Source organism: Lemur catta, chromosome 3 (genome assembly GCF_020740605.2).
Source record: "Lemur catta isolate mLemCat1 chromosome 3, mLemCat1.pri, whole genome shotgun sequence".
Classification (NCBI taxonomy): domain Eukaryota; kingdom Metazoa; phylum Chordata; class Mammalia; order Primates; family Lemuridae; genus Lemur; species Lemur catta.
Genome location: NC_059130.1, coordinates 33,286,775 through 33,309,519, shown reverse-complemented (window position 1 = coordinate 33,309,519; position 22,745 = coordinate 33,286,775). Strand labels below are relative to the sequence as shown.

Sequence of the window (22,745 nt, the reverse complement as noted above, 5' to 3'; positions counted from 1 at the left end):
AGCAATTATAGCATATACCTTCATCAGTATCAGATCAACTGATGACCCAAGAAACACTGACAAGGTACCAATGAAGTATACATATCAAGGATAATCCTAGGGCATAGGACAGTGCTGCCTAGGAATGGGCAGAGCTGAGGCGATTCAGGTTGGCACAGGTTAGGCATTAGTGAGGCCTGTGGTTGTCTGATAGGGTATAGACTAATGAGACTGAGGCTGTTGCTAAGGGACTGCAGACTCCTGCCCCATGGAGCTCTCTGGGAGAATATAAATAGTCTCTGGGACTGGTGTGATTCTTGCAACTATCTATTATACACACATAATCTCTTGATTTGTTTTGTGAAAATGAATTCTTTGGCTCTCAGCTGATTTAGAGTTTGTGAATAGCTGAATTGTCTGTGAGATAAATATATATATAGGACTGTTGCCAACCTCATGTGGTCTGTTCTCTCATTTATCATTTCAGTAAAAGGCGTCAATTTCTATGGCCCCAAGAGTGAGTTTGTGGTGAGCGGTAGTGACTGCGGGCACATCTTCCTCTGGGAGAAATCATCCTGCCAGATCATTCAGTTCATGGAGGGGGACAAGGGAGGCGTGGTGAGTATGGTGTGCTGGGCTGGCTGGCTCCCTAGTCTCTTCAGTCATTAAGGTAGGTTTTAGCAGAAGCACTGAATGTTCACTGTGACTACATGATACCATGTCTTAGAGGTCTGGCCAGCTAAATTAAAAGGCAGTATAAGGCGGGGTGCAATGGCATATACCTGTAGTCTCGGCTACTCAGGCTGAGATGGAAGGATGACTTGAGCCCAGGAGTTTAAGTCCAGCCTTGGCAACATAGTAAAGACCCTGTTACAAGAGGGGGAAAAAGGCGGGGGGGCAGTGTAGCCTGGAGGTGCTGAGGTTTCGATGTAATATTTTCTTCCTTTTCCTGTCTTCTATCTCTCTAAGGCATGGTTTATTGAGAAGAGAAAGATCTTAGGGAAGAACTTCTATCCTGAGTGAGATAACATATCTCTAGGCAGGGACCTTTTCCAGAAGAAAAAGCGGTGGAGGGCATACCCTCCTATACAAATGCTAAAGATGTCTCCATGTCTAGTCCTTTAGGTTGACTAAGTAGCAATCTTGTCTGGAACCTAGATCAGATAAAACTAGAAAGAGCATTTTTTGGACAATTGGGAAAATCGGAATATGGTTTATACATTAGATAATATGATATTCAGTATTAAATTGATTTGATTTGATAAACTATTTATATAGGAGAATATCCTTTTAGGAGATGTTGAAGTATTTAGGAGTGAAATGTGCTTACATTCAAATGGATACAAACATACACATGATGTGTATGTTTATATAGAGAGAGAAAGCAAATGTGGCAAAATATTTTTTTTTAAAGTGGCTGAGCAGCCTGCTTGCTATATAACCAACCCATGATCCTATCACAGTCTGCCTGTCCTTTGAGTTCCACAGACAACCTCTGTGGACATAGGGCAAAAAGGAAGAGTGAGGATCAAATTCGGGAATGAAAAGTGATCAGCTCTTAAGATGTATCTGGTTAACTTTATCATCTTTTTTTATTTTTCTTTTTTGAGACCCAGAGTTGGAAAAGAGTTCAGTAGCTTTCTGTAATTAGGCTTTTGTACTACAGAAGATAGGAAAGAGTTTGGAAGACTAGATTGTACTGATTGCCCAAGATAGCCTCATTACCCAAGGCCTCTAAGGAATAACTGAGATGGCTTGATCTCTCTTTTAATTCCTTCTAAGCTATGGGAAATTCATAGATCCCAGTCATCTCTTGATGAGGTTTATTCAGAAAGTGGTTTTAGAATTTAGAATGGTTCCTTGTAATCAGGATTCCATTCTTTCTTGTGTTTTTCTTGCCCTGGTATGAGGGTATTTCAGATTTTCTTCTGGTTTTCTCTAAATTTGGGGGACCTGGGATCTATATAGATCTAGGACTTTTGCGGCCTGTGAATATAAATGGAGAGGATTCTAGAAGTTCAAGATGTGTCTTACTCTTCCCTGCTTCATTTCCTACTCTTCCATAGGTCCCCCACTGTCATATGCAGTGAACAAACCCAAAACCCTGGAGTCTTAATGAGATTTCTGCAATAGGCATGTAGTCAGAAGGAAGTCAGAAGGTGCCAGTGAATCCTTTCTTGATCATAAACTATTGTCTTGCATTCTGTTCCAGAGAGATGCAGGGCTGAATGCCCTCTCCCAGGCCAGCACTTGTCCGTTCTCCAAAAGCACTCTGCAGGCCACTTTCCTTTCAGCTCAGCCAGTACCAGGGTTTGATGATTAATCCAGGTGCTCAGGTGGGGAGGGCATCTACTTGGGATGGGTGGGCCCCAGGCCTAAGTTACAGTGGTCCTAAGAGTGAAAGAGTAGAACAAGAGATACAGAGCCTTCTCCCCTGAGTGATTTCCCTTACTTGTTCTTGCCTCTGTGTAAGCTGAATGATCCACATGGTCCATACGTGGCTCCCTCTGTTTTTTTTTTTGTTCTAACCTTCCAGCAGTGGGGGTCACCAGGCACCAGCCTCAATGTAGACTTATAGCAATTCTATATCATAAAGCAAATATTAGAACCAGAAGGGATCTTAGAAGTTATTGTCCACCTTGCCTAGGTCTCCTGACTCTGTTTTTGAGTCTTTTCTTTGTTCCCATTCAACTTCACAGGGACAAGGGTGGGGGATGATGTCAGAGGACAAATCCTTGTCTCCCAAGAGCACTTTGATGCTTGATCCCATTCCCTGCATTCCCGCAGCCCAGTCATCTAAGGCCAGAGCTCTTTTCTCTGCTCAGGCATTATTGACAGGATAAGTCCTGGCATTCAGACAGGTCTGGTGAAGTGACCAGGTACCCTGGCCCAGAAGTTCTCTGTCGGCTCCCCCAGCAGGCACCAACTCAGGTACTGTATGTAATTTATTCACTTGTTTCTCTTGCCATTGGCTTTGTTCTTAGTTTTAAGTTCCAAGGAATTGTTCCCTGGGCTTCTTTATTTTGCTGACTTATGCAAGCAGAGCTAGCTCAGAGTACAGATCTATAGCAAGGGCTTATCAGAAGATGGATGAGTATAAGGTCAGGTAGTGTGTGTAAGTTTTCGCATATCTTTTGATAATATTTCTAGGCAATGAAGTTTTTTCCTACTTCCTCCTCATGCTCCAAATGCACTGCCTAAAAGAGCCCAAATACAAACTTTGCAATGAGCTTATATGTAGAATGGGGCAAGGAGAAGAAGAATGGGCTTTACTTGTAGGCTCAGACTTAGCTTCAGTCTTTTCTGAGCATTGGTTTGTTTATTTGTAAAATGGAAGTCAAAGAAAGAAGTCTGTAGGTCAGCTCTATTTTCCATGTCTGCCCTTGGCTTCTCCTCAGCTGCTCTTTGCCTGCACAGGCAAGGCAGGGGAAGCTGGTCCAGAAAGAACTAAAAGAGGCTTTTTGCCAGGGGTTGTTTTCTGGGAGTCTAGGGCAGCTGCAAGGCGGAGTGCCTTTCCTTTGTGTTCCTCATCTGACTAAAAGCTTGAAAATGCTTTAGCAGTTAGATCTGGGACTAGCTCTTCCGGTGGGGATGGGAACTGCCCTACCCTGTCCTGCCCTGTTTAGGGAAGCTCCTGTTTCCAAGTCAGACAGCAGGGGGCATGAGTGCTTTCAAATAGAAGGAAGCTGCCTGAGCCACAGGCCTGCCTGCCATAGTTCATTTCTTCTGTTCAAGAATGTACCCAGAGGGTGGCTGAGATTGAGGCTGTGGGGCCCCAGGAAGCTGCCTTGTTGTACCATACTGCCCTGTAGTTGAGCTGTTGTGCTGTCCGGGTTGGTAGCAGGATGTTGCCCCCTGGGATGTGCATGCTTCTCTCTCAAGCAGACATGAGCCTCCATCACCCCTGCCCCCTAGCTCAGCCTCCTCTTCTCAGCCTATGCCTTCCTCCAGTTCTAGTAAACAGTGCCAAATGAATGTCATTGTTCTCTGACTCTTCTCTGGGGGCTCAGTGGCAGCTGCTGCTTTCTTCGTTTTTTAAAATTTATTTGCCACTTGGTGAAAGCCACTGAGATGGTTTTTTCCAGCCTTGGGCAAGTTGGAGCTTTGGAATCTGGAGTAAATGAGGTCATCTGGATCTTACTGTGTTTTTGTGAAGCCAGCAGTAAGCTTGGTCAGTCACTCGCCCACCCCTAGGGCTATGTCTGGGGATGAAGCCACCTCTGACCTATACATAGGAAATGATAGATATGCCTCATCTTATACCCAGTCCGTGTCTGGTGGTTCCTCTACTCCCAGGGCCCTTTGGCCTAGGCTCAGGATGAGTGGGCCTGCCTTTCCAGCAGCTGCCTTAGCCCTGATCAAGGGCAATTATTTGACTCAAGGTGAGTAGTGGTTTTTAAACCCTACTCCCACACACCCCTGAGCCTGTATTTTTCTTTCTTCCTAACCAGGTAAACTGTCTTGAGCCCCACCCTCACCTACCTGTTCTGGCAACCAGTGGCCTAGACCATGATGTGAAGATCTGGGCACCCACAGCTGAAGCCTCCACTGAGCTGACGGGGTTAAAGGATGTAAGTAGCTGACTACAGAAGTTCTTTTCTTTCTACTTTTCCACATATTGTTATGATTCTTTGTTGAAATAGGGAGGAATAATTTGCTGCCCAGTTCTTTAAAGGCACTGCTTTAAACCTCCCTCCCCCATTCCTGTCATTGCTGCTGTAGGAATAGTCCTACTCCAAGGGGCAGCTGTTAAATGCCACTAGTTGGGAGTAGGTTGGGGTAGGGAGTATCTTCAAGAATTATCCTATTTTAAAGCCTCCCACTTTCTCAGTGGGTGAACCTGGGGCATCCTTCCTAATCTACTCCAGTTTAACGGGAAACTTTTATCAGGATTGAACACCAGCCTTCTTGATCAAGTCCAGGGTTCCTATACATTGCTGCCCCCACCCCCAACCCTTTTGGGTTCCAGGTGATTAAGAAGAACAAGCGGGAGCGGGATGAAGATAGCTTGCACCACACTGACCTGTTTGATAGCCACATGCTTTGGTTCCTCATGCATCACCTGAGACAGAGACGCCATCACCGGGTAAGCTGGGGTTAGAAGTGAGCTCCCAAGGACAGTGACCCTTCCAAGAGGGCTAAAAAGTTGCAGAGTAGTGACTTTAAGGAGAAATCAGGTCTTGGTTGGGTTTCCTATCCGTTGTTCCCTATCCCTATCAGATCCCTGATACAGCCTTTTTGCTGGAAGAGCCCACCAGCAAAAAAGGGTGGTATCTGCTCTTAATCTCCATTGTTACAAAGGCAGGAGGGTGGGGAAGGAGTTGAGAAGAAATAAGTCTCAGGGTGACCCTTCTGTTTTTCCTTTCATGCCAAAAGAGGTCCAGGACAGGGGTTGGCAAATTGGCAGTTGACATACTGCTGGTTTTTGTAAATAAAATTTTATTGGAATGCAGCCACATGCATTCTGTGTATTGTCTATGGCTGCTTTCATGCTACAGTGGCAGAATTGAATAGTTGTGACAAAGACCGTATGGTCTACAAGTCTAAAATATTTAGTATCTGGCCCTTTAAGAAAAATTCTGCTGATCCCTGTCCTAGAGCATCTGAATTCTAGCTAAGACTTAACAGGCTTGTCCTTGTTCCATCAAGGGAAGTTACTAACAAGCCTTTCCCATCCCACAGCGCTGGCGAGAACCTGGGGTTGGGGCCACAGACGCGGACTCTGATGAGTCTCCCAGCTCCTCAGACACATCGGACGAGGAGGAGGGCCCTGACCGGGTGCAGTGCATGCCATCCTGAGGCCTCATACCTAGGTGGGGTGGGCTGGGGCTACCAACCCGATCCTGCCTGGGCAACCCTTTCCTCTCCCGGGCCCTTACATTCAGCAGAAACGCACTTTGGACTTTTTGCTTTAGATAAAAGAAAGACATCCCAGGAGAAGGACAAACCAGAAGGGAATGAACCAACAGAGAGTACCTAGGAGTGGGAGTTGAGCCCTGAAATGAGGTTCCATGGAAAGGTGCATAGGACTCAGCAGAAATGGCCTCTACTGAAAGCCTCTTTTTGAGGGGGAAGAGAGGAGCCTATTTTGTTAACTGGTTTGGGATAGGGAATGGGGTTTCTTTTTCTTTAATCTCCCTTGTTTCTTGGGCAGGGGGGTGGGGGGAACAACTGGCTATTCAGTACCAAGGAGCAAGAGTGGGGACTAAAAGTGCCACTCTCTCTTTGGTTTAGGTTTTTGACCTTTTTTTCCTTTGTTTTTTTTAAAGTCTATGACAGTTTCATTGTTTTCCCCCCCAACAGCCCCATCCCAGGATCCAGTTTTTTCTGGGAAGTCCTTAGAGTCCCTAAACATCCCACACTCTTCACTTTCCTTTCCATCTCATTCATTCTCTGTACTTATCACAGTGTTTTGCACTTGATTATGTATCCTTCACTCTCTTCTCTTCATCCCATCACCCCCTAAATAGGTTAGGTGAGTGAGGTTGGGGAGAAGTGGGAGGAGGGGCAGAGGTGGAGGAAGAATAGGAAGGATGTTACCTCTTCTATTATTTAAAAAAAAGTTGTTTTGTGGCATCAATCTCCCTGTCCCTATCACTGTTAGAGGCCTAATTTTATATCTATAAATATATTAAAAAGCAAGTCAAACTTGGATGTATCAAGGTAAAATTGTCAAAGTTTAAATACCTATATATTCTCTATGAATGCAATAAAGGGACTTAAAGGAAGACCGAGCAAGAGTAATGATGTGGAGGTGACACCTGGGGTCAGCTCACCCTCTGTGTATGGCCATTAAATATTGGGGTTTATCCCTTAGGTTTTAGGAGGCTCAAGAATGGAAGGATCCTTAGTTCTTCCCTTCCCCACTTCCTTGCCTTGGTGTGGGATTTGGGAAAAACAGGAAATTTCTCTCAACTCTTTGCCTCATATCTCCTACCTCTCCTTAAGTCTTATGGGGGTCCCCAGGATGGCTCTTCTAACCTGAGGCTGGCCTGTCTTTAAAACTTGACTGAACTATGACTTCAAGAAGGGTGCCGCCACTGCAGACTCTTGCTGGTACTGTTTATGACAGAAGACACACACATACACACACAGAGTCTCTTACCTTTAGCTGCTTTGATTCTTTAAGCCATCCACTCCACGCCAGCTCCCTTCCTAATGGAAGAGTGAAGGGAAAGACTTCCTGGGTTTGACTTTATACCATATATCTTGGTATTGAGGAACAAGTCAGTAATCTAAGGATTGATTATGGTGGCTGGAATTTGGGCACTTGTCCTATCACTGGTCACTGAGTATGAAAGTCCCAGTTGAATTCTTGCCCTTAGATGCTTTTGCTGCTATTTTTTTTTTTTTTTTTTTTGTCCTCAGTTCCCACAAGATCCAATCAGTAATTCGGCATCCTGGGACAGTCCGTTTCTACTAAACCAGGCCAGGAAGGAGGGGAAAAGAGAGGATGGTATTCTCAGACACTCCTTCCTCCTGCCCCTTTTCCTAGCAGCTCTCAGACCAGTGGTTAGCTGCTGCACTTCCTCCCTGAGGTAGAGAATGTGTGGTGACTGAGTGAGTGGTCTGTGTTCCTATTGCTAGTGGGGTGATGGGGTGGGTTGAAAACCATGCACTCTGGAATTTGTTGTATTTTCTCTCAGTAAAGCTTTTTTTTTTTCCTGACTGCTGCTCTGTGTGGTATGTGGTCCATTCATTTATGATGGACTGTTTTTGCTCCTTTCAATGTAGGTACCTGACCCTACCCTCTCACTCTGCCCATGTTACAATTTTAGCAAGTCCAGTCTAGGATATTCATGCTTCCAGTTTTTGGGCTCCAGCTGGTGACTGTTGTCCATTTAGCTCAGTGATACTTAGAAGGTAGGGGCAAGATAGGGGGATGATGTTATTTGGGGTATTTCCCCAGCCCCTGTTATAGCTACAAAGAGGGATATGAGGATAAATATTGTTCCCCCTCCCTTCCCAGTGATTCAAAGGCTCCAAAATTCTGGTCACTCACAGAAATTTTAGAATCAATCAGGTACAGTACAATCAATCACCTTTATTCCAGGGTTAGAACAAGGCCGTGCACACTGCAGACAGAGGAGCACAGGATGGGGCAATCTCACAGCAATATAAGGGGTGGGTGGGCAGGTTAGTCTTTTTAGATTACTTTGCCTTACAGAGAAACTATTAGATTCTGCTGAGAATAACCCCGTCTCTCTTCTCCCATTTCTTCCACAAGTAAGACTCCTATTCTCACTCTTACTCTCACATAACATATCCTGAATGGAAGGACAGTTCATGCTAATTTCTCCCCTCCCAATTCTACAGGTATCTTTCTCTTAAAGGAGAAGCCAGACAGGGCTAGGGAGACTACTTGGGAAGGTCCTTTAAGGCAAAACCGTGGAGTCCTCAAAGTGTGTGTGTTAAGGCAGGTGTCCGCATCGGTGGCCAGAGGGGATGGGCAGTGTGGATCAGGCTAGGAGTCGAGGGTACTCTCTAACCAGTCTGGCTTCTTCCTTCTTCCAACAGCCAGCCCTCCCTTCCCACTAAAGGTTTGCTCCTACATCATAAAAGCTTCTAACTTCAACTTTCTCTAAATAGTCTCTGAGATTGCATGTGAGTTTAATTTTTTTTTTTTAAAGTTTTCTTTTTTGTTTGGACTATGTAGCAATTTGACTCTGCCACTCCCTTCACTGTGGCATTCCCCTCCCACCCCTGCTCTGGCCTAGACAATAAGTTAATGCTAGACACCACAAAAAAAGGGCAGACATGGCAGTGCGGGTTTAATATACATATACGTAGAATATATATGTACACACAGTTAGCACGGTCGGGGTGGGGAGGGGCATCTTGGGACAGGCAGGAGGCTGGGGTCACTCACTGTACTCCAGTGACTTGGCTAAGAGGCATCCACAAGCCCAAGGGTCCAGGATACTGAGCGAGAAAGGTTACTAACTCCCCTCCTGGATTAATGTGGTGGGGATCAGTGCAAAGGAAAACACTGTAGTTCACTTCTTTCTGGCTTGGGATGTTCTAGACCAAGGAGAAAGGGAAGGTTGCCTGTTGCCTGCAAAGATCACATTGGGACCTTACTGTAGGTAGGGGCAGGATTGGGGTGAAAACCTAAGGATCTCATTCCTCAATTTCCCTAGGTTAGGAGTCAGTATATGCAACAGTCTGTGTAGGAATAAAGGAGTGGAAAAAGGGGGCCCCCTCCCTCTGCCCTCATCCCCATCTCAGGCTCAGTGGTGTACGTTCCCAGCATAGTCTCTGCAGAACACAAGTGGGTGGGGCATCTAATGCTGGCTGCTCCATGGGTTTGATCTGAGGGATCAGGAAAGGATCCAGTGGTTTCTCATTAGATCCCTGGCTCATACCCATCCTAGGCCCATGAGAGGGGAGCAGAAAGGGACTGCTGGCACCTAGGCCCTCCAACCTGAGGAACAGCAAGAAACTGGAGTCTTCAGTCAGTTCATCATGAGGGTACAATACTGAACTCTGGCTTTTCTTTGCCCCTTCCAGGTGGGAGTTGGGTGGTCTCTTCACCTTCCCTCCCCACTGCTTTTCCTTGGATCCATCTACCTCTCCCATCTCACCCCCACCTCAGCTCCTCTGTGTAGGAAAATGCAGGTCCCTTCTACTTCCATACTTTAAAAGATGTGGGGGGAGAGTGGAGGAAAGGGAAGTAAGAGGAATGTGCTGATTTCTATTTGCATAGAAATAGCCCCCACCTCTTGTCTTCCTAGAGTGGGGAAACTAAGCCCCCTCCAGCCCCTGACCCCCATCCCCTCATAAGGAGGAACTAGATGAGCTAGACATACAGACATACAGCCAGAGCGTGCGCACACGCACACACACGCGCACAGTAAGGGGGTTAGGACCAGGTTAGTAAGTGGGTAGATGGGGGAGAGGCTTGTCCCCTCTCCGGGAGGATGGGGGAAGGAAGTGGTCTGATGTAGGTCCAACCTTCCTCCTCTTCCTCCCCCTTGCTCAGGCCTTCTTCGGTGGAGGAGCCAATTTGATGATCTCTTCCTCAGAGGGCTGCCGGATAATGTCTGGGGGCAAAAAGGGATGTGTCCAGGGATAGAAGTTGTGGGAGATACCAGGCAGGCCATTGAACATCAGCCTTCACTTTCCCAAAATTCAGGGATAATCGATGGGAGTAGACAGAGGTGCAGCTATGTTAAAGGCATGGCCTCTTACCTTTGTACTTCTTGGCACTGGGGATACGGGTTAGCTTGGTGTCCAGCTCATCTTCCTCCGAAATCTTCAGAACACGGGTTCTGTAGTCAACCACCATAGTGAGTAGGTCAGGACGGCGAGAGATCTCGAAGATGTGCTCAATGTAGGAGAGGTTGTCTGGAGAAAAGGCAGGAGATTGACAGTCAAAGTTAGGCTGTGAAGGTCATATTCCCCCACTCTGCCAGACTAGTGTTCTGGAACCAAGGCTGAGTGGCTCACATTGTTTATGGGAAAGGACAGCACTAACAGAAGAGGGGCTACTAAGCCAGGAAACGAAAACTAAGGTACCCAAACAGTACAGAGGACTACTCCCAGAAGGGCAGATAGTTAGTGAAGTTTCTCAATTGTAGATTTAGAATGAGAGATTTAGGTTAGATGCCAGGTCCCATGTTGGAGGGAGGAGACAATAGAAAAATTAACTTGCCTTCCAGATACCCCACTCCCACCCTGTCCTTTTTCTACATTTTCTCCAAGTTAAGTGTCAGAAAGAATTTGCTGGCAGCACATGCAGAACTGGAGGGGTGGAATCTAAGACAACCTAGGAAAGATCCTAAGTCTAGTGAAAAAGGTTATTCTGAATGAGAAAAGGCTTGGACACCACCAGAAGGATGATCCTCCATGGCTTGGCCAGTTCCAGGAGATATAGATGCCCTTGGACTTTCCCTGGCTCCTCCCCCTGAGTGTTGCAGTAGTCTAACCACAATATGTCCTCCTTCGGCCTGCCTGCTATCCACACTACAGTCAGAACCGTATATCTGAAGGGCCCTGAGGTCATTCACCTCACCTATCAAATACCTGTCACTCAGGGTCCTCTATAACAGTCTTAACTTACCTTCTCAGCCACTACTAAACATACCCTATGTCCCAGTCAAGCCAAACAGGACACTTTTCTGTTCCAAACACAACAGATACTCTCTCACCTCTGTGACTGTTCCTCTGCCTAGCATGCCTTTTTTGCATCTTGCCCTAGAAATCCCACTTGCTTTCCAGGGCCATCTTAAACACTAATTCTTCCCTAAAGCCCCCAGCTGCATGGGATTGCTCTACCCGTAGACCTCCTCCCCTTTCATCTCTAGCAGTAGTCTCCAAAAGTGGGTAAGAAAATGTTAGCACTTATGGTTTTATCTTAAATTTTACCACTTTTAAATTCTGTTTTTCTTACGTATGTGATAATAGCACAGGAGTATGTGAATAACATTTTTTACTGACAAGGGGCACAATGTCAAAAATGTTAAAACCATATAAAGCCTCCTATACTTTCTTAGAGTATCTCTCTTATTCTGCCTTGTCATAGAGGGGTATGCTTTGTATATATAAGAGTTTTGAGCTTATCTCTATCTGCTGAATGAACTGAACTTGAAAGGCTGATGGCAGGATCCCTGTGCGCCACTCCCCCACCTTTGTCCAGCTTGTTGTGGCTCTCCAGGAAGCTAAACCAGGCACTGCCAGTAGTGATCTCCTCACTCTTTTCACTGGGGATGTCCTCTTTGCAGGCTGACTTGAGCTGTTCCAAATCTTCAAGGGTGATGTTGTTGGTCAGGTCCTGGAGAAGGGTCCCGTACTCAGCCATGACTGGGGTTGGGAGGCAACAAAGGGAGAGGAGTTGAGCTTAAGATATGGGGGAAGTTATGGGGATCTGGCTCACTGACTGGCAACTACCGCATCCCCCCACTCTGCCCTACTAGGCCTGTGCCTAGAACATGGAGGTGGGGGGTGGCCAGGGCTAGAGATAGTAAAGGAAGACCTAGGGGAGGTGATGGGGGTAAACAGGAAGAAACTCAGAGCTAGGAGCCAGGCTAGAGCCTAGAGTGACAAGTCATACCTCCTCCCCACCATCTTTTTCTTCTTTTACCCCCTCTAACAGTAACCCTGGCAACAGTTCCCGACTGAGGAGGCGGTTACCATAGCAGCCTGCTCCCTACTTTCTCACCCGCTGTCTCCAAGTACCCCCCAGAATCGCCCCACCCACCTGCAACCCCTCCCCATGTCAGGAAAAAAAACCCAAAACACTCAAAAACAACAACCAGGGAGAGGCTTGCTTTGCCAGTCAGAAGCTGAGAAGAAGGAACTGGAGGGGTTGGTAGGAGCTCATGTTCTAGCTTCCATTCTTCCCCAGAAGCAAAGGGGTCCCTCACTTCAACTCCCCACTACCCCACTAATGACTCATTTTGGATGGATGCCTAGTTGCTTGGTCTTATGGTTCCCTGGCCCCTCCATGCTTAGCCTTGTATTCGTCATTAGGGCTTGAGGTGGGGGAAGCAATGGGCCACCCCCACCTTTGTAGAGCCCATTTTCTCCCTTGATGGTTACCAGGCCCCCACTTAGCCCTCTCTCCTAGCCTTTGTGCTGTGCCTGCAGCCCCCGCGCCCAAGAATACCAAGCGGCTGCCTCTGGCCCCTTGCCCAGTTCCCAGGCTGGCTGGGTTGTGGGGGGAGGGGAGGGAAGGGAGTTAGAGGAGTTTAGATGCTGCTTTGGGAGAGTCTGCTGAAGGGGAATGCTACACCCCTTCTTGAATCAACATCCTGCTGGCACTACCTTCAGCATAGCCTCCCATAAGGGGCTAGGCAAGGCCAGGTCTCATCTAGGCCTCACCCACATCCCTCTATCATGATCCTTAGGTGAAAAGGTAGAGAACATTCAAGGCCTATCTTCCACTAAGATAGGAACTGGCTAAGACAGAAAAAAGAAAGTTGTACCTTAGAATGAACTTTCTGGATTTGATAAAATGTGAAACTCTACTGGTGAGCTCAAAAACGGGACTTACTTTCCATAACGAGTATATATTTCCTTTTAATCAGAAAGGCAAAGTATTTTTTAAAAGTAAATCGTGATAAACACTTTGTAGATAGGCCAAGAGGTGGACAAGGAGCTCGATGAACTTGGACCTGTCTGAGGCTGTATACAAGTCACCCCAACACTGGGCTGGGCAAGTGGCCGATCAAAGTAGGCTGGTTGACACACTCACATTTTCTTTACGTGTCCCCCTCTACTGCAGGGGAACTGAGGCAGAGGCATGGCCACTGCAAAATAAAAGGTATGGACCTGTAAGTCCCCATTCCCAGCCCCCTCCTTGGACCAGAATAAACAAGCCTCCCTTGGTGGCAGGCACTGTGACACAGACAGACAATGAGCCAGACAGCAGGGCTAGCACGACCCCTGAGAGAAACGGGCACACATGGGCATGCTCAGTTGCACAGCCAGGTGCAACCATACAGAAGGGCCCAGCGGTGGCCCTGCCAGGCCGGGCCAGGAACAATGCTCTCTGACTGTCAGCACCAGGAACTGTCTCGCCTTGAAATCTAGGTCACAGCAGCAGGCTCTGGAGCCCAACCCCTCCCCTCCTCCACTGATAATCCAAGGACAGAGGGGGAGATGTAGATGAGGGGGATGATGGGGAGGGGGTCCAGAGATGGAGATAAAAATGGGGGAGGTGAGGACAGCTGGAAGGGAAAGGGCAGCACGGGAAGGAGACAAGATGACCCTGCCCCAATGGAGCAGATTTGGGGGCCTAAAAAGGGGGGCAGAATTTAGGGTTATACTCCCCTGCCTTCGCATGGGAAGAAGAGTTTGTAAATATGAGAAATCCTGTGGGAGGAAAGGTGTGTGTGTGTGTGTGTGTGGGGGGTGGGAATGTTAAAGTGGCAGAGGAGAAATGTGTTTGCCAGTCTCCTGTGGATGCTAGGTGTGGATATGGGTATGTGGAGGGGGCAGTGGCTGGGTATCTATTGGTGTGTTTGGATGTGTCCTGGTAATGGAGATGTGTGTGTGCCAGCACTGGATGTGTGGCTATGTGTGCACTGGCTGTGAGTATCTGTGTGTTTGTATGTGTCCGTACCAGCCAAGAGTACGTGTTAAGAAGGTATGTAACCACCGACTCACATCCAGAGGAGGGAGAGGAGCCTACATAATGGAAGAAGAGCTGGGGTTGGGAGAGGGAAAGGGACTGAGGCTGCAAATGAGGAATGGGGTTGGGAGAGGGAGCACACAGTCCACAACTAGAAGGCTATAGCCTCAGTTCAGCTGTTACCATAGCAACCTCAGTTCTTGTTTCCCCCCAACCCACCCAGTCGTTAGGACAATACCACTGGATGGGAGGAGTGTGGGGAATGGTAAGAAGGGACAGAAAAGATAGGAATAAGGCCCCCTGAGGGAATAAGAAAAAGCAGCCTGGTTGCCTCCCTCCCTGGGGGAGATCCATTTACCCGGGCCTGGGTGTGGCAGCAGGGGCAAGGGCAGCATAGTTTGGGGGAAATTTTCAGGTTGTAGGGAGGTAGAATCTCCTCACATGGCTCTCAAGTCTCACTGTCCCTGGGCTGGGCTGGCCATGGTGAGGCTTAGCAGAGCTTGGCTCTTTCTTCTTCCAGAGAGTCAGAATTCCTTAGAGCCTATGGAGAAGTCTTCTACCCTCTGGGCTCTGAAAAATCCTGATCTCTGGAACAGTGCAGAGGGCTGCCTAGGAATCACCAGGCAGCTTGGGTGGAGGCCATTCTTGGGACAGGATACCAGGGCAGGAACCAGAGCCTCAGCTGCCAGGAAGTCAGTCCCCTTCCCTCCCAGCTTTCTGTGCTCTGCTCACCGCTTCCTCACACCTTCCTTCCTCCCTCTCCTTGAAAGCTGGGCCCCAGGCAGAGCCCTGATAAAAGTCAAACCAACCGAGGATGCTGGGGAAGAGGGGCAGGAGGTAAGGATCATTATATGCTGACCTTTTAGGGTAGGAGTTGGGAGAATGATAGGTGGCTTCTCCATGGGCACTGAGGGAGGAAGAGGCAGGCCTGGGGAGTGCTTTGAGAAGCCTGGCAAATGGGATAACCACCTGTAGAGGAGGTGGCAGCACCAAAAGAATTTCTGCGCATTTTGACTTTAATTCATGGTAGATTGTCCCTTCTCCCTAGCATTTGGTTCCAAATCCTCAGTAAATTTACGAAGTGAAAAGGAAGCCAGAGGATTAGGAGTTGCTGCCCCTCCCTCCTTCACATCTGTTGCAGCTGCCTAAGGCTGAGGGGAGAGGCCATCCCACACAGCTGCAAGGACCTGGAGGTCCCTATAATAGGAAGGAGAGGGCTCCAGGCACTCAATCCATCAGTCTTTTGCCTGAAGTTGGGGGAAGTAATAAAGAAGGGGCAGACAGGTGGGTAGGGAAAGCTTAGGGTTCCAGCTATCATATTTATCATATACCCAGGCCCCAAATTCAAATAGTCCTGTAATTTATTTCCTTTAATATCATACTCGATTGACTTCTTCCCTAAGCTTTTATCAAGCTTTGGGTGGGGGATCGGAGGGTGTCTTCATTCCTGTAATAAGGAAGATGACGAGGGTTTTGAGGCTTCAGAGTCAGCCTGGCAATGAGAGAAGGCAGGACACCTGGGCCCCAAAAGGTTCACTTCAGTCCAAGAAGCAAAGTGGGTTTATGCCTGAGCATGAGGACAGGAATTAAGCCTTCATCACTTAGTCTAAGAGAAGGGCCAGACCCAAAATGGGGTATCAGGTGATACCTGGCATTAGGTCAGGCAGGGCAGAGGAAGGCTGTGTGATCGTGAGGAGGGGAATGGGACCTGTGACTCTCCCTAGCCTGTCTCTGTCTCCACTCATCTGGTTGTGGCACTTCCTGCTCCTATTTCTGTCTCTCTCTCCCATCTGTCTACATCTATTTCCTCTCTCCCTAGTCTCTCAGTCTCTTTTCCTCCTTGCCTTTCAATGGGCTTTCATCCCTTCCAGCTTTTCCTACTCACACATCCCACTTGATGGTAGCCATGAATACTTAGGACTCCTAGGTTCTGTGATCAGTGTCCCCATCTGAATACTCAGAGCTACTACTGGCAAGGAGTGAGCATCCCTGCTGCAAAAGATAAAGTTTTAGTGGGAGAGGCCTGGAGGTCCAGTGACTGGCTCCCTACCGGCTGGTGGAGAAATCCATCATGACATTGTACTTGAGGATCTGTGTGATTGGGTGAGACACTGTGTTATTCTGTGACCCCCTTCATGCATGATAATACATGCACACAAGATGGGCACAGGTGTCATACAAGTGAGGAACAGACAACCAGGGAAGCCTGTAGCCTAGAGCATCACTGACAATTTCTCCAACACAGTGTTTAACCACAAAGGAAAGAGCAATTAAAGCTAATCTCTTTGACTGCCTGGGGGCCAGACACATGGTAAACTAACTAAACAAACATATTCAGCATGTTTCCCCTAACTCCCTATGGTCTCCCCACCATCCTGCTTTCATCCTCCCTAGTTTCTGAGCCTCTTTAGTCCACTCTCCAGCACACTTCCCACTCATCTGACTATCTCTATCTCTCACTTCCTCCCTCTCCCTGGTTCCCTATCTCTGGCCCTCTGGCCCTTTCTTGATGTCTGTCTCCTTCTCACACACATTCCTCTCATTTTCTCACTGACTTGGGCTCCATCCTTGGCTGACTCATTCTTTTTCTCCCTCTCCCTTTCTTCCACCCCCTTCCTCTATCCCTTGGCCACTCATGGCCAGAAACTAGCCACTCCCAGCACCCTAAGCTCTAGCTGGACCCAGCAAGAGGTCACCAGAAACCCCTACCTTCTTTCACCCAGCTAAGAGGACCAGGGTCATTAGCCCTCAGCATCCTATCTCCTTGTCCTAGAGGAATGAGATCACAATTTTCTCCCATCTTTTCCCACTGTTTTAAAGAGTGAAGCCAGGGGCTGGGAAAAGCTGCCCAGAAAATCAGGGTGGACATGGGGACGGTGGCTCTTTCTGGCCACTCAGCTGTTCTGTTAGATTGATGACATGGAGCCCACAGTTCAGTAGACTCCATATGGGAGCCAGTGGGGGTGTGGTGGGTGGTTGGATGCGTGTAGTGCAGGGACGTCTGTGATTTGGTTTGTGTGAGATGATGTGTGTAAGAGTCACATGGGTGTGTGTCACTGTGCTGGCGTGTCTCTTGAAGGTGTGCTGTGTGTCCCTGTCAATTTTGACACGGATTATAGGAAATTAATCAGGGGTTTTACGTTACATACATCACTCATCTACACCCCCTGCGCTTTCTTCCCTTGGGACAAGCTTTCGCCAATCCCACCTCTTCCCCAGGTGCACTGGGCTGGGGGGTGAGGGCACATGGTGCCAGCGGGCGGCTGGCCGCAGAACTGAGACAGGGCTGGACCGAGAGACCGCCAGCGGAGGCGAGTCCGGAGCCACAGCGGGCAGGGAGGGGCGGGAGCTGGCCCGGCCAAGCCGGCTGGGCGGGAAGCAGGCTGCATCCTAATCCCCAGGCCCCGGTTCGACTCCCAAACTGCCGTTCAGCGTGGAATGGGCTGCCAAAGCCACGCACACAGGCGCTTGGGACGCACAGACCGAGGATCGGACCCCGTGGGGCCTGACATAGAGCGGACCCGTCCGGGGTCCCCACGTTCCCTCATCTGGCCCCCGGCGTCCCGGATCCTGGTCCTTCCAAGCCCAGATCCCAAATCTGCCCCTTCCCCGCGACGTGTCTCCTCTCCACCCCTCTCACCGCCTCTGGAGCTGAGCGCTCAGGGCGCGGGTACTCCCGGGTCCCCGGTTCCTGAGTAGCGTCCGGAGCCTCCTCTTTGGCTCCCGCCGCCGCCGCCGCCGCCGCCGCCTCTTCCGCCCGCGGAGCCGGAGCCCGAGCCCAGTGCCGCCTCACTCCACCCGGCTGGCCGGTGATGTCAGAGCCGGGGAGGGGCGGGGGGCGGGGAGTGGCAGGAGGAGGGGGAGGGGAAGCAGGAGGGGGCGGGCAACCGAGGGGCTGGGGTTCTGGAAGACTCCTAGGATGGGGGACGGAATAGGGTGGAGGGCTGGAGTAGGGGGAGCTGCTGCTTCCTAAACAGCGAAACAATTCTCACATTTAATTCTTTCTCAGTAGGTCATTCTCCTCCCGTTGTAGCGTTTCGATGACCGCGGTGGCTGGGACCTCATGGAGGCACAGAGTAAGTTCAGGTTTAGGGGTTTGGAAGGCCTTTGGTGGGTGGATTTTCTTAGCTGCTTGCTTTGGTATTTGTAAAAACTTCTTTCCTTGCCTTAAGGGTCAGGGGCGCAGTAGTAAATGACTGATAGACTTAGCCACATTGGGAGTGGAGGTAGGAGGTCAGGGCAGGCAGCAACGTGGAAACCTCCTTTATTTGATCTGGAGCCTTGGATCTTCTCTTTCCAGGGTGATGCCAGAGGGCCCCTTTGTGTTTCTCTCACCTTTCCCAAATATACCCCCTCCTGCCTTCCCCCCATGATGTAATTTTATTTTCTGGGGAGAAAAAGAGCAGCAGTGAACTCAGCATGCAAATATAGACAACTTGCAAAGCCACACTTAGCTCTGTCTCCTAGCTCTGCCCCCTCTGCCCAGGCCCAGGGTGGCAGCTCTCACTTCCCCTCCACCCCAGGGACTTTCCTCCCCCAGATTCTTAGCCAGACTGAAAGAGGAAAGGAAGAATTGGAGACACATCTGTTTTTACCCCTATCTCCAGCCTAAGGGGTCTGGGCAGGGTCTGGTTCGGAAGAGGTCTGAGCCCTGGGTGGGCCCTTCCTACCAAGAACTCCAGCAGGCCCAGGTCTGGGGGATCCCCTCAGTGTTTGTGCCACTTTTAGGACCACCCTGACTCACCTCAGTTCCAACCTAGCAGAGACCCTTCTAGAAGCTTCAAATGAGCCCCTCTCTTAGGTCTACACTGCCTCTAGAAGAGGCTCAGGATCCTGCTGCTCTGAGTTTCACAGCCCTTCTCTTTGCTGTTCCTTTCCCTTGGTGTGGCCTATTGCTACACCTTTGACAGAAAACACACCCTCACAATTTGCTTTCGTATATATTGTATTTGCTTTGTGTTGTAGGGACAAAACCTGTTTTGTTGACCCATCTTTGAGACTCATGTAGTTTCTAAGTGAAAGGCTCAGGTCTTCGGGAGACAACAAGGCACAGGGGACTTGGACTGTATGCTAGCTCTACCCCTTCCTTGAGCAAGTTATGCTTCAAAGCCTGTGTCTTCACCAGTAAGATGGGGATACCGATGCCTATTTTATAGGGTTCTTCTGAAATTCATTAAGTCTCTAGGGACTTGGCACAGAGGGGTACTTAAAAAATAGGAGCTATTATTTAGTCTGGGGCCATCCACTGACATATGCTAGACAGTAAGTTCCATAGTATTATTATAATATTAACCTAGTGCCCATACTACTTATTAAACATTTATTAAATGGGTACAAGTTGGATGAATATGTGGTTTCTACTTCCTATACTCTTGTCACCTTCTGTAGGAATGCTTCCTGGATTTGTCTGTGGAGAGTGAAAACTTCTCTAACCTCAGGCCGCCTCTTTCCATACTTGGAAAGCCTCTAAGTCTCCCAGCAACACTTTTATACCTAATATAGACATAAAAAAGATAATGTCTGTTTATTTACAGGCTTGTTTAGCTGTTTGGTCCTTCCATCCCCCTCCAAATTCCTTTATGTTCACTGCATCCTGGGGCTATTCTGGAAAGACAGTGGGCCTTTCCTTCCAAGAACTCCCGCAGGCCTAAGTCTGGGGATTCCCATGGTACAAAATGTCTCCTCTCCATTCCCATGACCACCACTCAGGTCCATCTTCTCCCAGTTCCACTCCAATTATAACAGTCTCTGATTGTGAGTTGGGCTCCTTTTCTCTGGCATCTCCATCATCTTCCCTTCCCATATCCGTCCTGCTCATCGATACAGATTAAATTTTGCCCTTCCTCCTCAGCTCACAGGATTAAATTCAAACACTGCTATAACCCAGCCCCATGATGCTTACCCAACCTCACAGCCACAACTTGAATTTCTCTTCTTGTATCTGTGTGCCCCCAATATGATAAACACATCCTGCCAATGCTTTTGATGTTTCCACCAACTGAAATGTCTCCTCCCCAAATTCTTTGTCTCCAGTGAAATCCCATTCTTCAATTTAAAGCCTAGAAAAGACTCACTTCCTTTATGAAGTCATTAAGCCCACTCTGATCGCTCTCTTTGGAGTCCATTCTGTTCTTTCCTTTGTTCTTGTAACAAACATTTATTAGGGACAACTTTTTGAGTGTCAGGCCCTGTGGAAACAAAGAAAAAACTTGGGTTCCTCCCTTCAAGGGGCATATAGTTTAGTGGGGAAGACAGACACATACATGAAGAACCGTAATAGAATGTGCCGAGTACTAGAATAGAGGTGTACATAGGAAGTGCAGCGGGAACCCAGAGGATGGCAGTGCATGAGGGGCAACCTCTAGGAAGGCCTCACCAAGGAAGTATAATTGGGGCTCAGACTTGATGTTCAAATAAGAGTTGCAGGAAGGGTGTTATCAAGCAGCACATAATCACTTAATTACATACTGCTTTGTATTTTTCTTCAATTGTTTAGTGTGCTTGTCTTGACTTCTCAGTGAGGCTAATCAGCTCAGGAGCAGGAATAGGCCTGGCACTCTCTGTTCTCCCAGAGCCTAACAGCAGCGCTGGACAAACACCATGTGTTCAGAAAAGGCTTGTTGACTTGAAGCAGATAAATAATCCAGGCTTCTCTGGGATAGCTGCCTAGAGGGAGCCCCAGCCACCTCCTGTCACAGTCCCCTAGCTCATTCCTAACTAGGCACCCACACCTAAATCCCCCATCAGAGACCACCTCCTCCTGCCATAGGGGTGAGACTTCATCAACAGACACTTGCTCATGCTGCCCCAGATCTCTTTATTGAGGCCTCTCATTTGACCTAAATATATTAACAAGAGATTGCTGAGATACGGTCCCAAACTCAGTACCCTCCCTTCCTCCTGGCCATGGGCAGGACAGCTAGAAGGATATGGTATTTGAGAGAGTGGAGGAAGACTGTGTGTAGATGGAGGGAACAGAAGAGAGATGGAAGCCCACACAGATAGGACAAGAGAAGAATCATAAGAAAGAGTATGGGGAGCGATGGAAGAGACAAATAATACAGGTAAGTTATGGGATGAGAGAGAGAAGTCAGATGAGACAGCTGGGCTGGTGTCTAGAGAAAAGTAGCTCCTTTCCTCATCAGATGAGGGGGATCAGGGCCTCAGCACCCAGCATATAGACCCCAGTTGTCCCTATGACAGAAAGAGCTAGTGTCCCTGGAGGAACTCAGGGAAGGACAAGGAAGGCAGGAGGGAGCATAAGGAGATCAGTGGGGCTGGGAGATGGTTGCCACAGCAACTAGTCATCATCATCATCATCATCATCATCATCATCATCATCATCATCTTCTGTGTTGATCTCTCCTGACAGCACATCCTCAAGCCAGTCCTCCAGCTCCTCAGCAGAAGGTAGGTCCTCCTCATCGTCCATTTCCATCCATATGCTGTCAGCCTAGGAGATGGCACAGGCAGGGGATGGAACCTTAGCCCCATCCAGGTCTTTGGACCTGTCCTCCCGTTCACTGAACTCTGTATGTCCTTCCTACATCCTCAGTCCCTTCATCTGTCAATGGCCAGGAAAACTGTCCAGGTGAAGTTGTAGGTTGAAATAGTGACAGGTAAGAGTAGAAAGAAAAGGTGGATTGGCAAACAGACCTTCTCCCTTCAACTGGTCTTCTGTGCTCTTGCCACACTAAGCTTCCTAAAATAGACCTCTCTTTTTTTCTTTTAAGACAGAGTTTCATTTTTTCACCCTGGGTAGAGTACAGTGGAATGATCATAGTTCCCTGCAACCTCAAACTCCTGGGCTCCAGTGATCCTCCTTCCTCAGCCTCCTGAGTAGCTGGGACTACAGGCCCACACCACCACGCATAGCTAATTTTTCTATTTTTTGTAGAGACAGGGTCTCACTCTTGCTCAGGCTGGTCTCGAACTCCTGACCTCAAGCGATCCTCCCACCTCAGCCTCCCAGAGTGGTAGGATTACAGGCATGAGCCACCATGCCTGGCCCAACAGACCTCTCTATCATGCCCTTGGTGGCTCTTCATGGCCTATAAGATAGCAACTCTTCAGTATTCAGGGCTTTTCATAACCTGCTTTTCCAGTACCATCTGAGTGATCTCTAGATTCTCAAGCCATAAAAATCTACTTGTCTTTTCCTGAACCTGATATTCATTTTCCTACTTTTGACATTTTGATCTTGTTTTTCCTCATTTGGAAATGACTTCCCTGAATCATCATCACTTGTTGAAATCTTATATGTTGTACAGTTTCCATTTTAAATGTCACTTTCTTTTAAACTCTTCTCTGATTCTCTCAAGCAGAAATTCCTTTGATTTCTGTGCCTTCCTAGCATTTTATTTGTATCTTTATTATAAAGTTTATCAGATCTGGCCTTGTAGTTAATAGAATACCTGCCTACCCAATTAGTCTGAGAATTCTATAAAAGGAAAGACTGCGGTTCATTCAATTCTACTGAACATTTTTGAAGCACATAGTATGTGTGCATGAGAAAATTTCTGCCCTCAAAAATCTGAAAGTCTACTGGAAGAGACAGTCATAATACATAAATAGCCATATAAACATCATGTTCAGAATGCCAGATGAGCTCTGGGTGTGCCACGGAGGGAATGATTCTAAACGGGAGATCTGGAGAGACTGCAGAGGAGAAAGGTTTGAACTGGGCCTTGAA

General features: G+C 48.2%; 3 protein-coding genes and 1 long non-coding RNA gene across 12 annotated transcripts in view; 2 read left to right on the top strand and 2 right to left on the bottom strand.

Annotated features, from left to right (window-relative positions):
* Positions 1–7,647, top strand: part of DCAF8 (DDB1 and CUL4 associated factor 8) — a 43,206-nt gene extending 35,559 nt beyond the window's left edge. For 5 of the 8 annotated variants that reach the window (XM_045547084.1, XM_045547082.1, XM_045547081.1 and 2 more), the window contains 4 exons: positions 467–597; positions 4,431–4,550; positions 4,949–5,065; positions 5,662–7,647. In XM_045547084.1, coding sequence (XP_045403040.1) covers positions 467–597; positions 4,431–4,550; positions 4,949–5,065; positions 5,662–5,778 — 485 coding nt within the window. In that variant the 3' untranslated portion in view covers positions 5,779–7,647. The remainder of the gene's footprint in view (positions 1–466; positions 598–4,430; positions 4,551–4,948; positions 5,066–5,661) is intronic. The other 3 variants (XR_006734074.1, XM_045547087.1, XM_045547086.1) reach the window with 3 other exon arrangements.
* Positions 7,648–8,003: 356 nt separating this feature from the next.
* On the bottom strand, positions 8,004–17,886 carry PEA15 (proliferation and apoptosis adaptor protein 15). Its single transcript, XM_045547079.1, has 4 exons — positions 17,694–17,886; positions 11,608–11,781; positions 10,171–10,326; positions 8,004–10,022 (listed from the first exon to the last, which is right to left on the bottom strand). The coding sequence occupies exons 2-4, from the start codon at positions 11,777–11,779 to the stop codon at positions 9,958–9,960; spliced, it is 393 nt and encodes a 130-aa protein (XP_045403035.1). The 5' UTR covers positions 11,780–11,781; positions 17,694–17,886; the 3' UTR covers positions 8,004–9,957.
* Positions 17,815–22,745, top strand: part of LOC123635187 — a 24,725-nt gene continuing 19,794 nt past the window's right edge. Inside the window, exons 1-2 of one of the 2 annotated variants that reach the window (XR_006734070.1) lie at positions 17,815–17,867; positions 18,063–18,129. This is a non-coding gene — a long non-coding RNA (uncharacterized LOC123635187). Of the gene's footprint in view, positions 17,868–17,964; positions 18,130–21,425; positions 21,464–22,745 lie in introns of those variants that run through there. The other variant, XR_006734069.1, reaches the window with a different exon arrangement.
* The window catches only part of CASQ1 (calsequestrin 1), a 10,016-nt gene continuing 8,121 nt past the window's right edge, over positions 20,851–22,745 (bottom strand). Inside the window, exon 11 of the mRNA XM_045547078.1 lies at positions 20,851–21,506. Coding sequence (XP_045403034.1) covers positions 21,354–21,506 — 153 coding nt within the window. The 3' untranslated portion in view covers positions 20,851–21,353. The remainder of the gene's footprint in view (positions 21,507–22,745) is intronic.

Coding starts and splice junctions, on each gene's coding strand:
- PEA15 (XM_045547079.1), bottom strand. CDS start 11,779: ATGGCTGAGTACGGGACCCTTCTCCAGGACCTGACCAACAACATCACC. Junction 10,327..11,607: donor CCACAACAAGCTGGACAAAG/GTGGGGGAGTGG, acceptor CCTTTTCTCCAG/ACAACCTCTCCTACATTGAG. Junction 10,023..10,170: donor CAGTGCCAAGAAGTACAAAG/GTAAGAGGCCAT, acceptor TTTTGCCCCCAG/ACATTATCCGGCAGCCCTCT.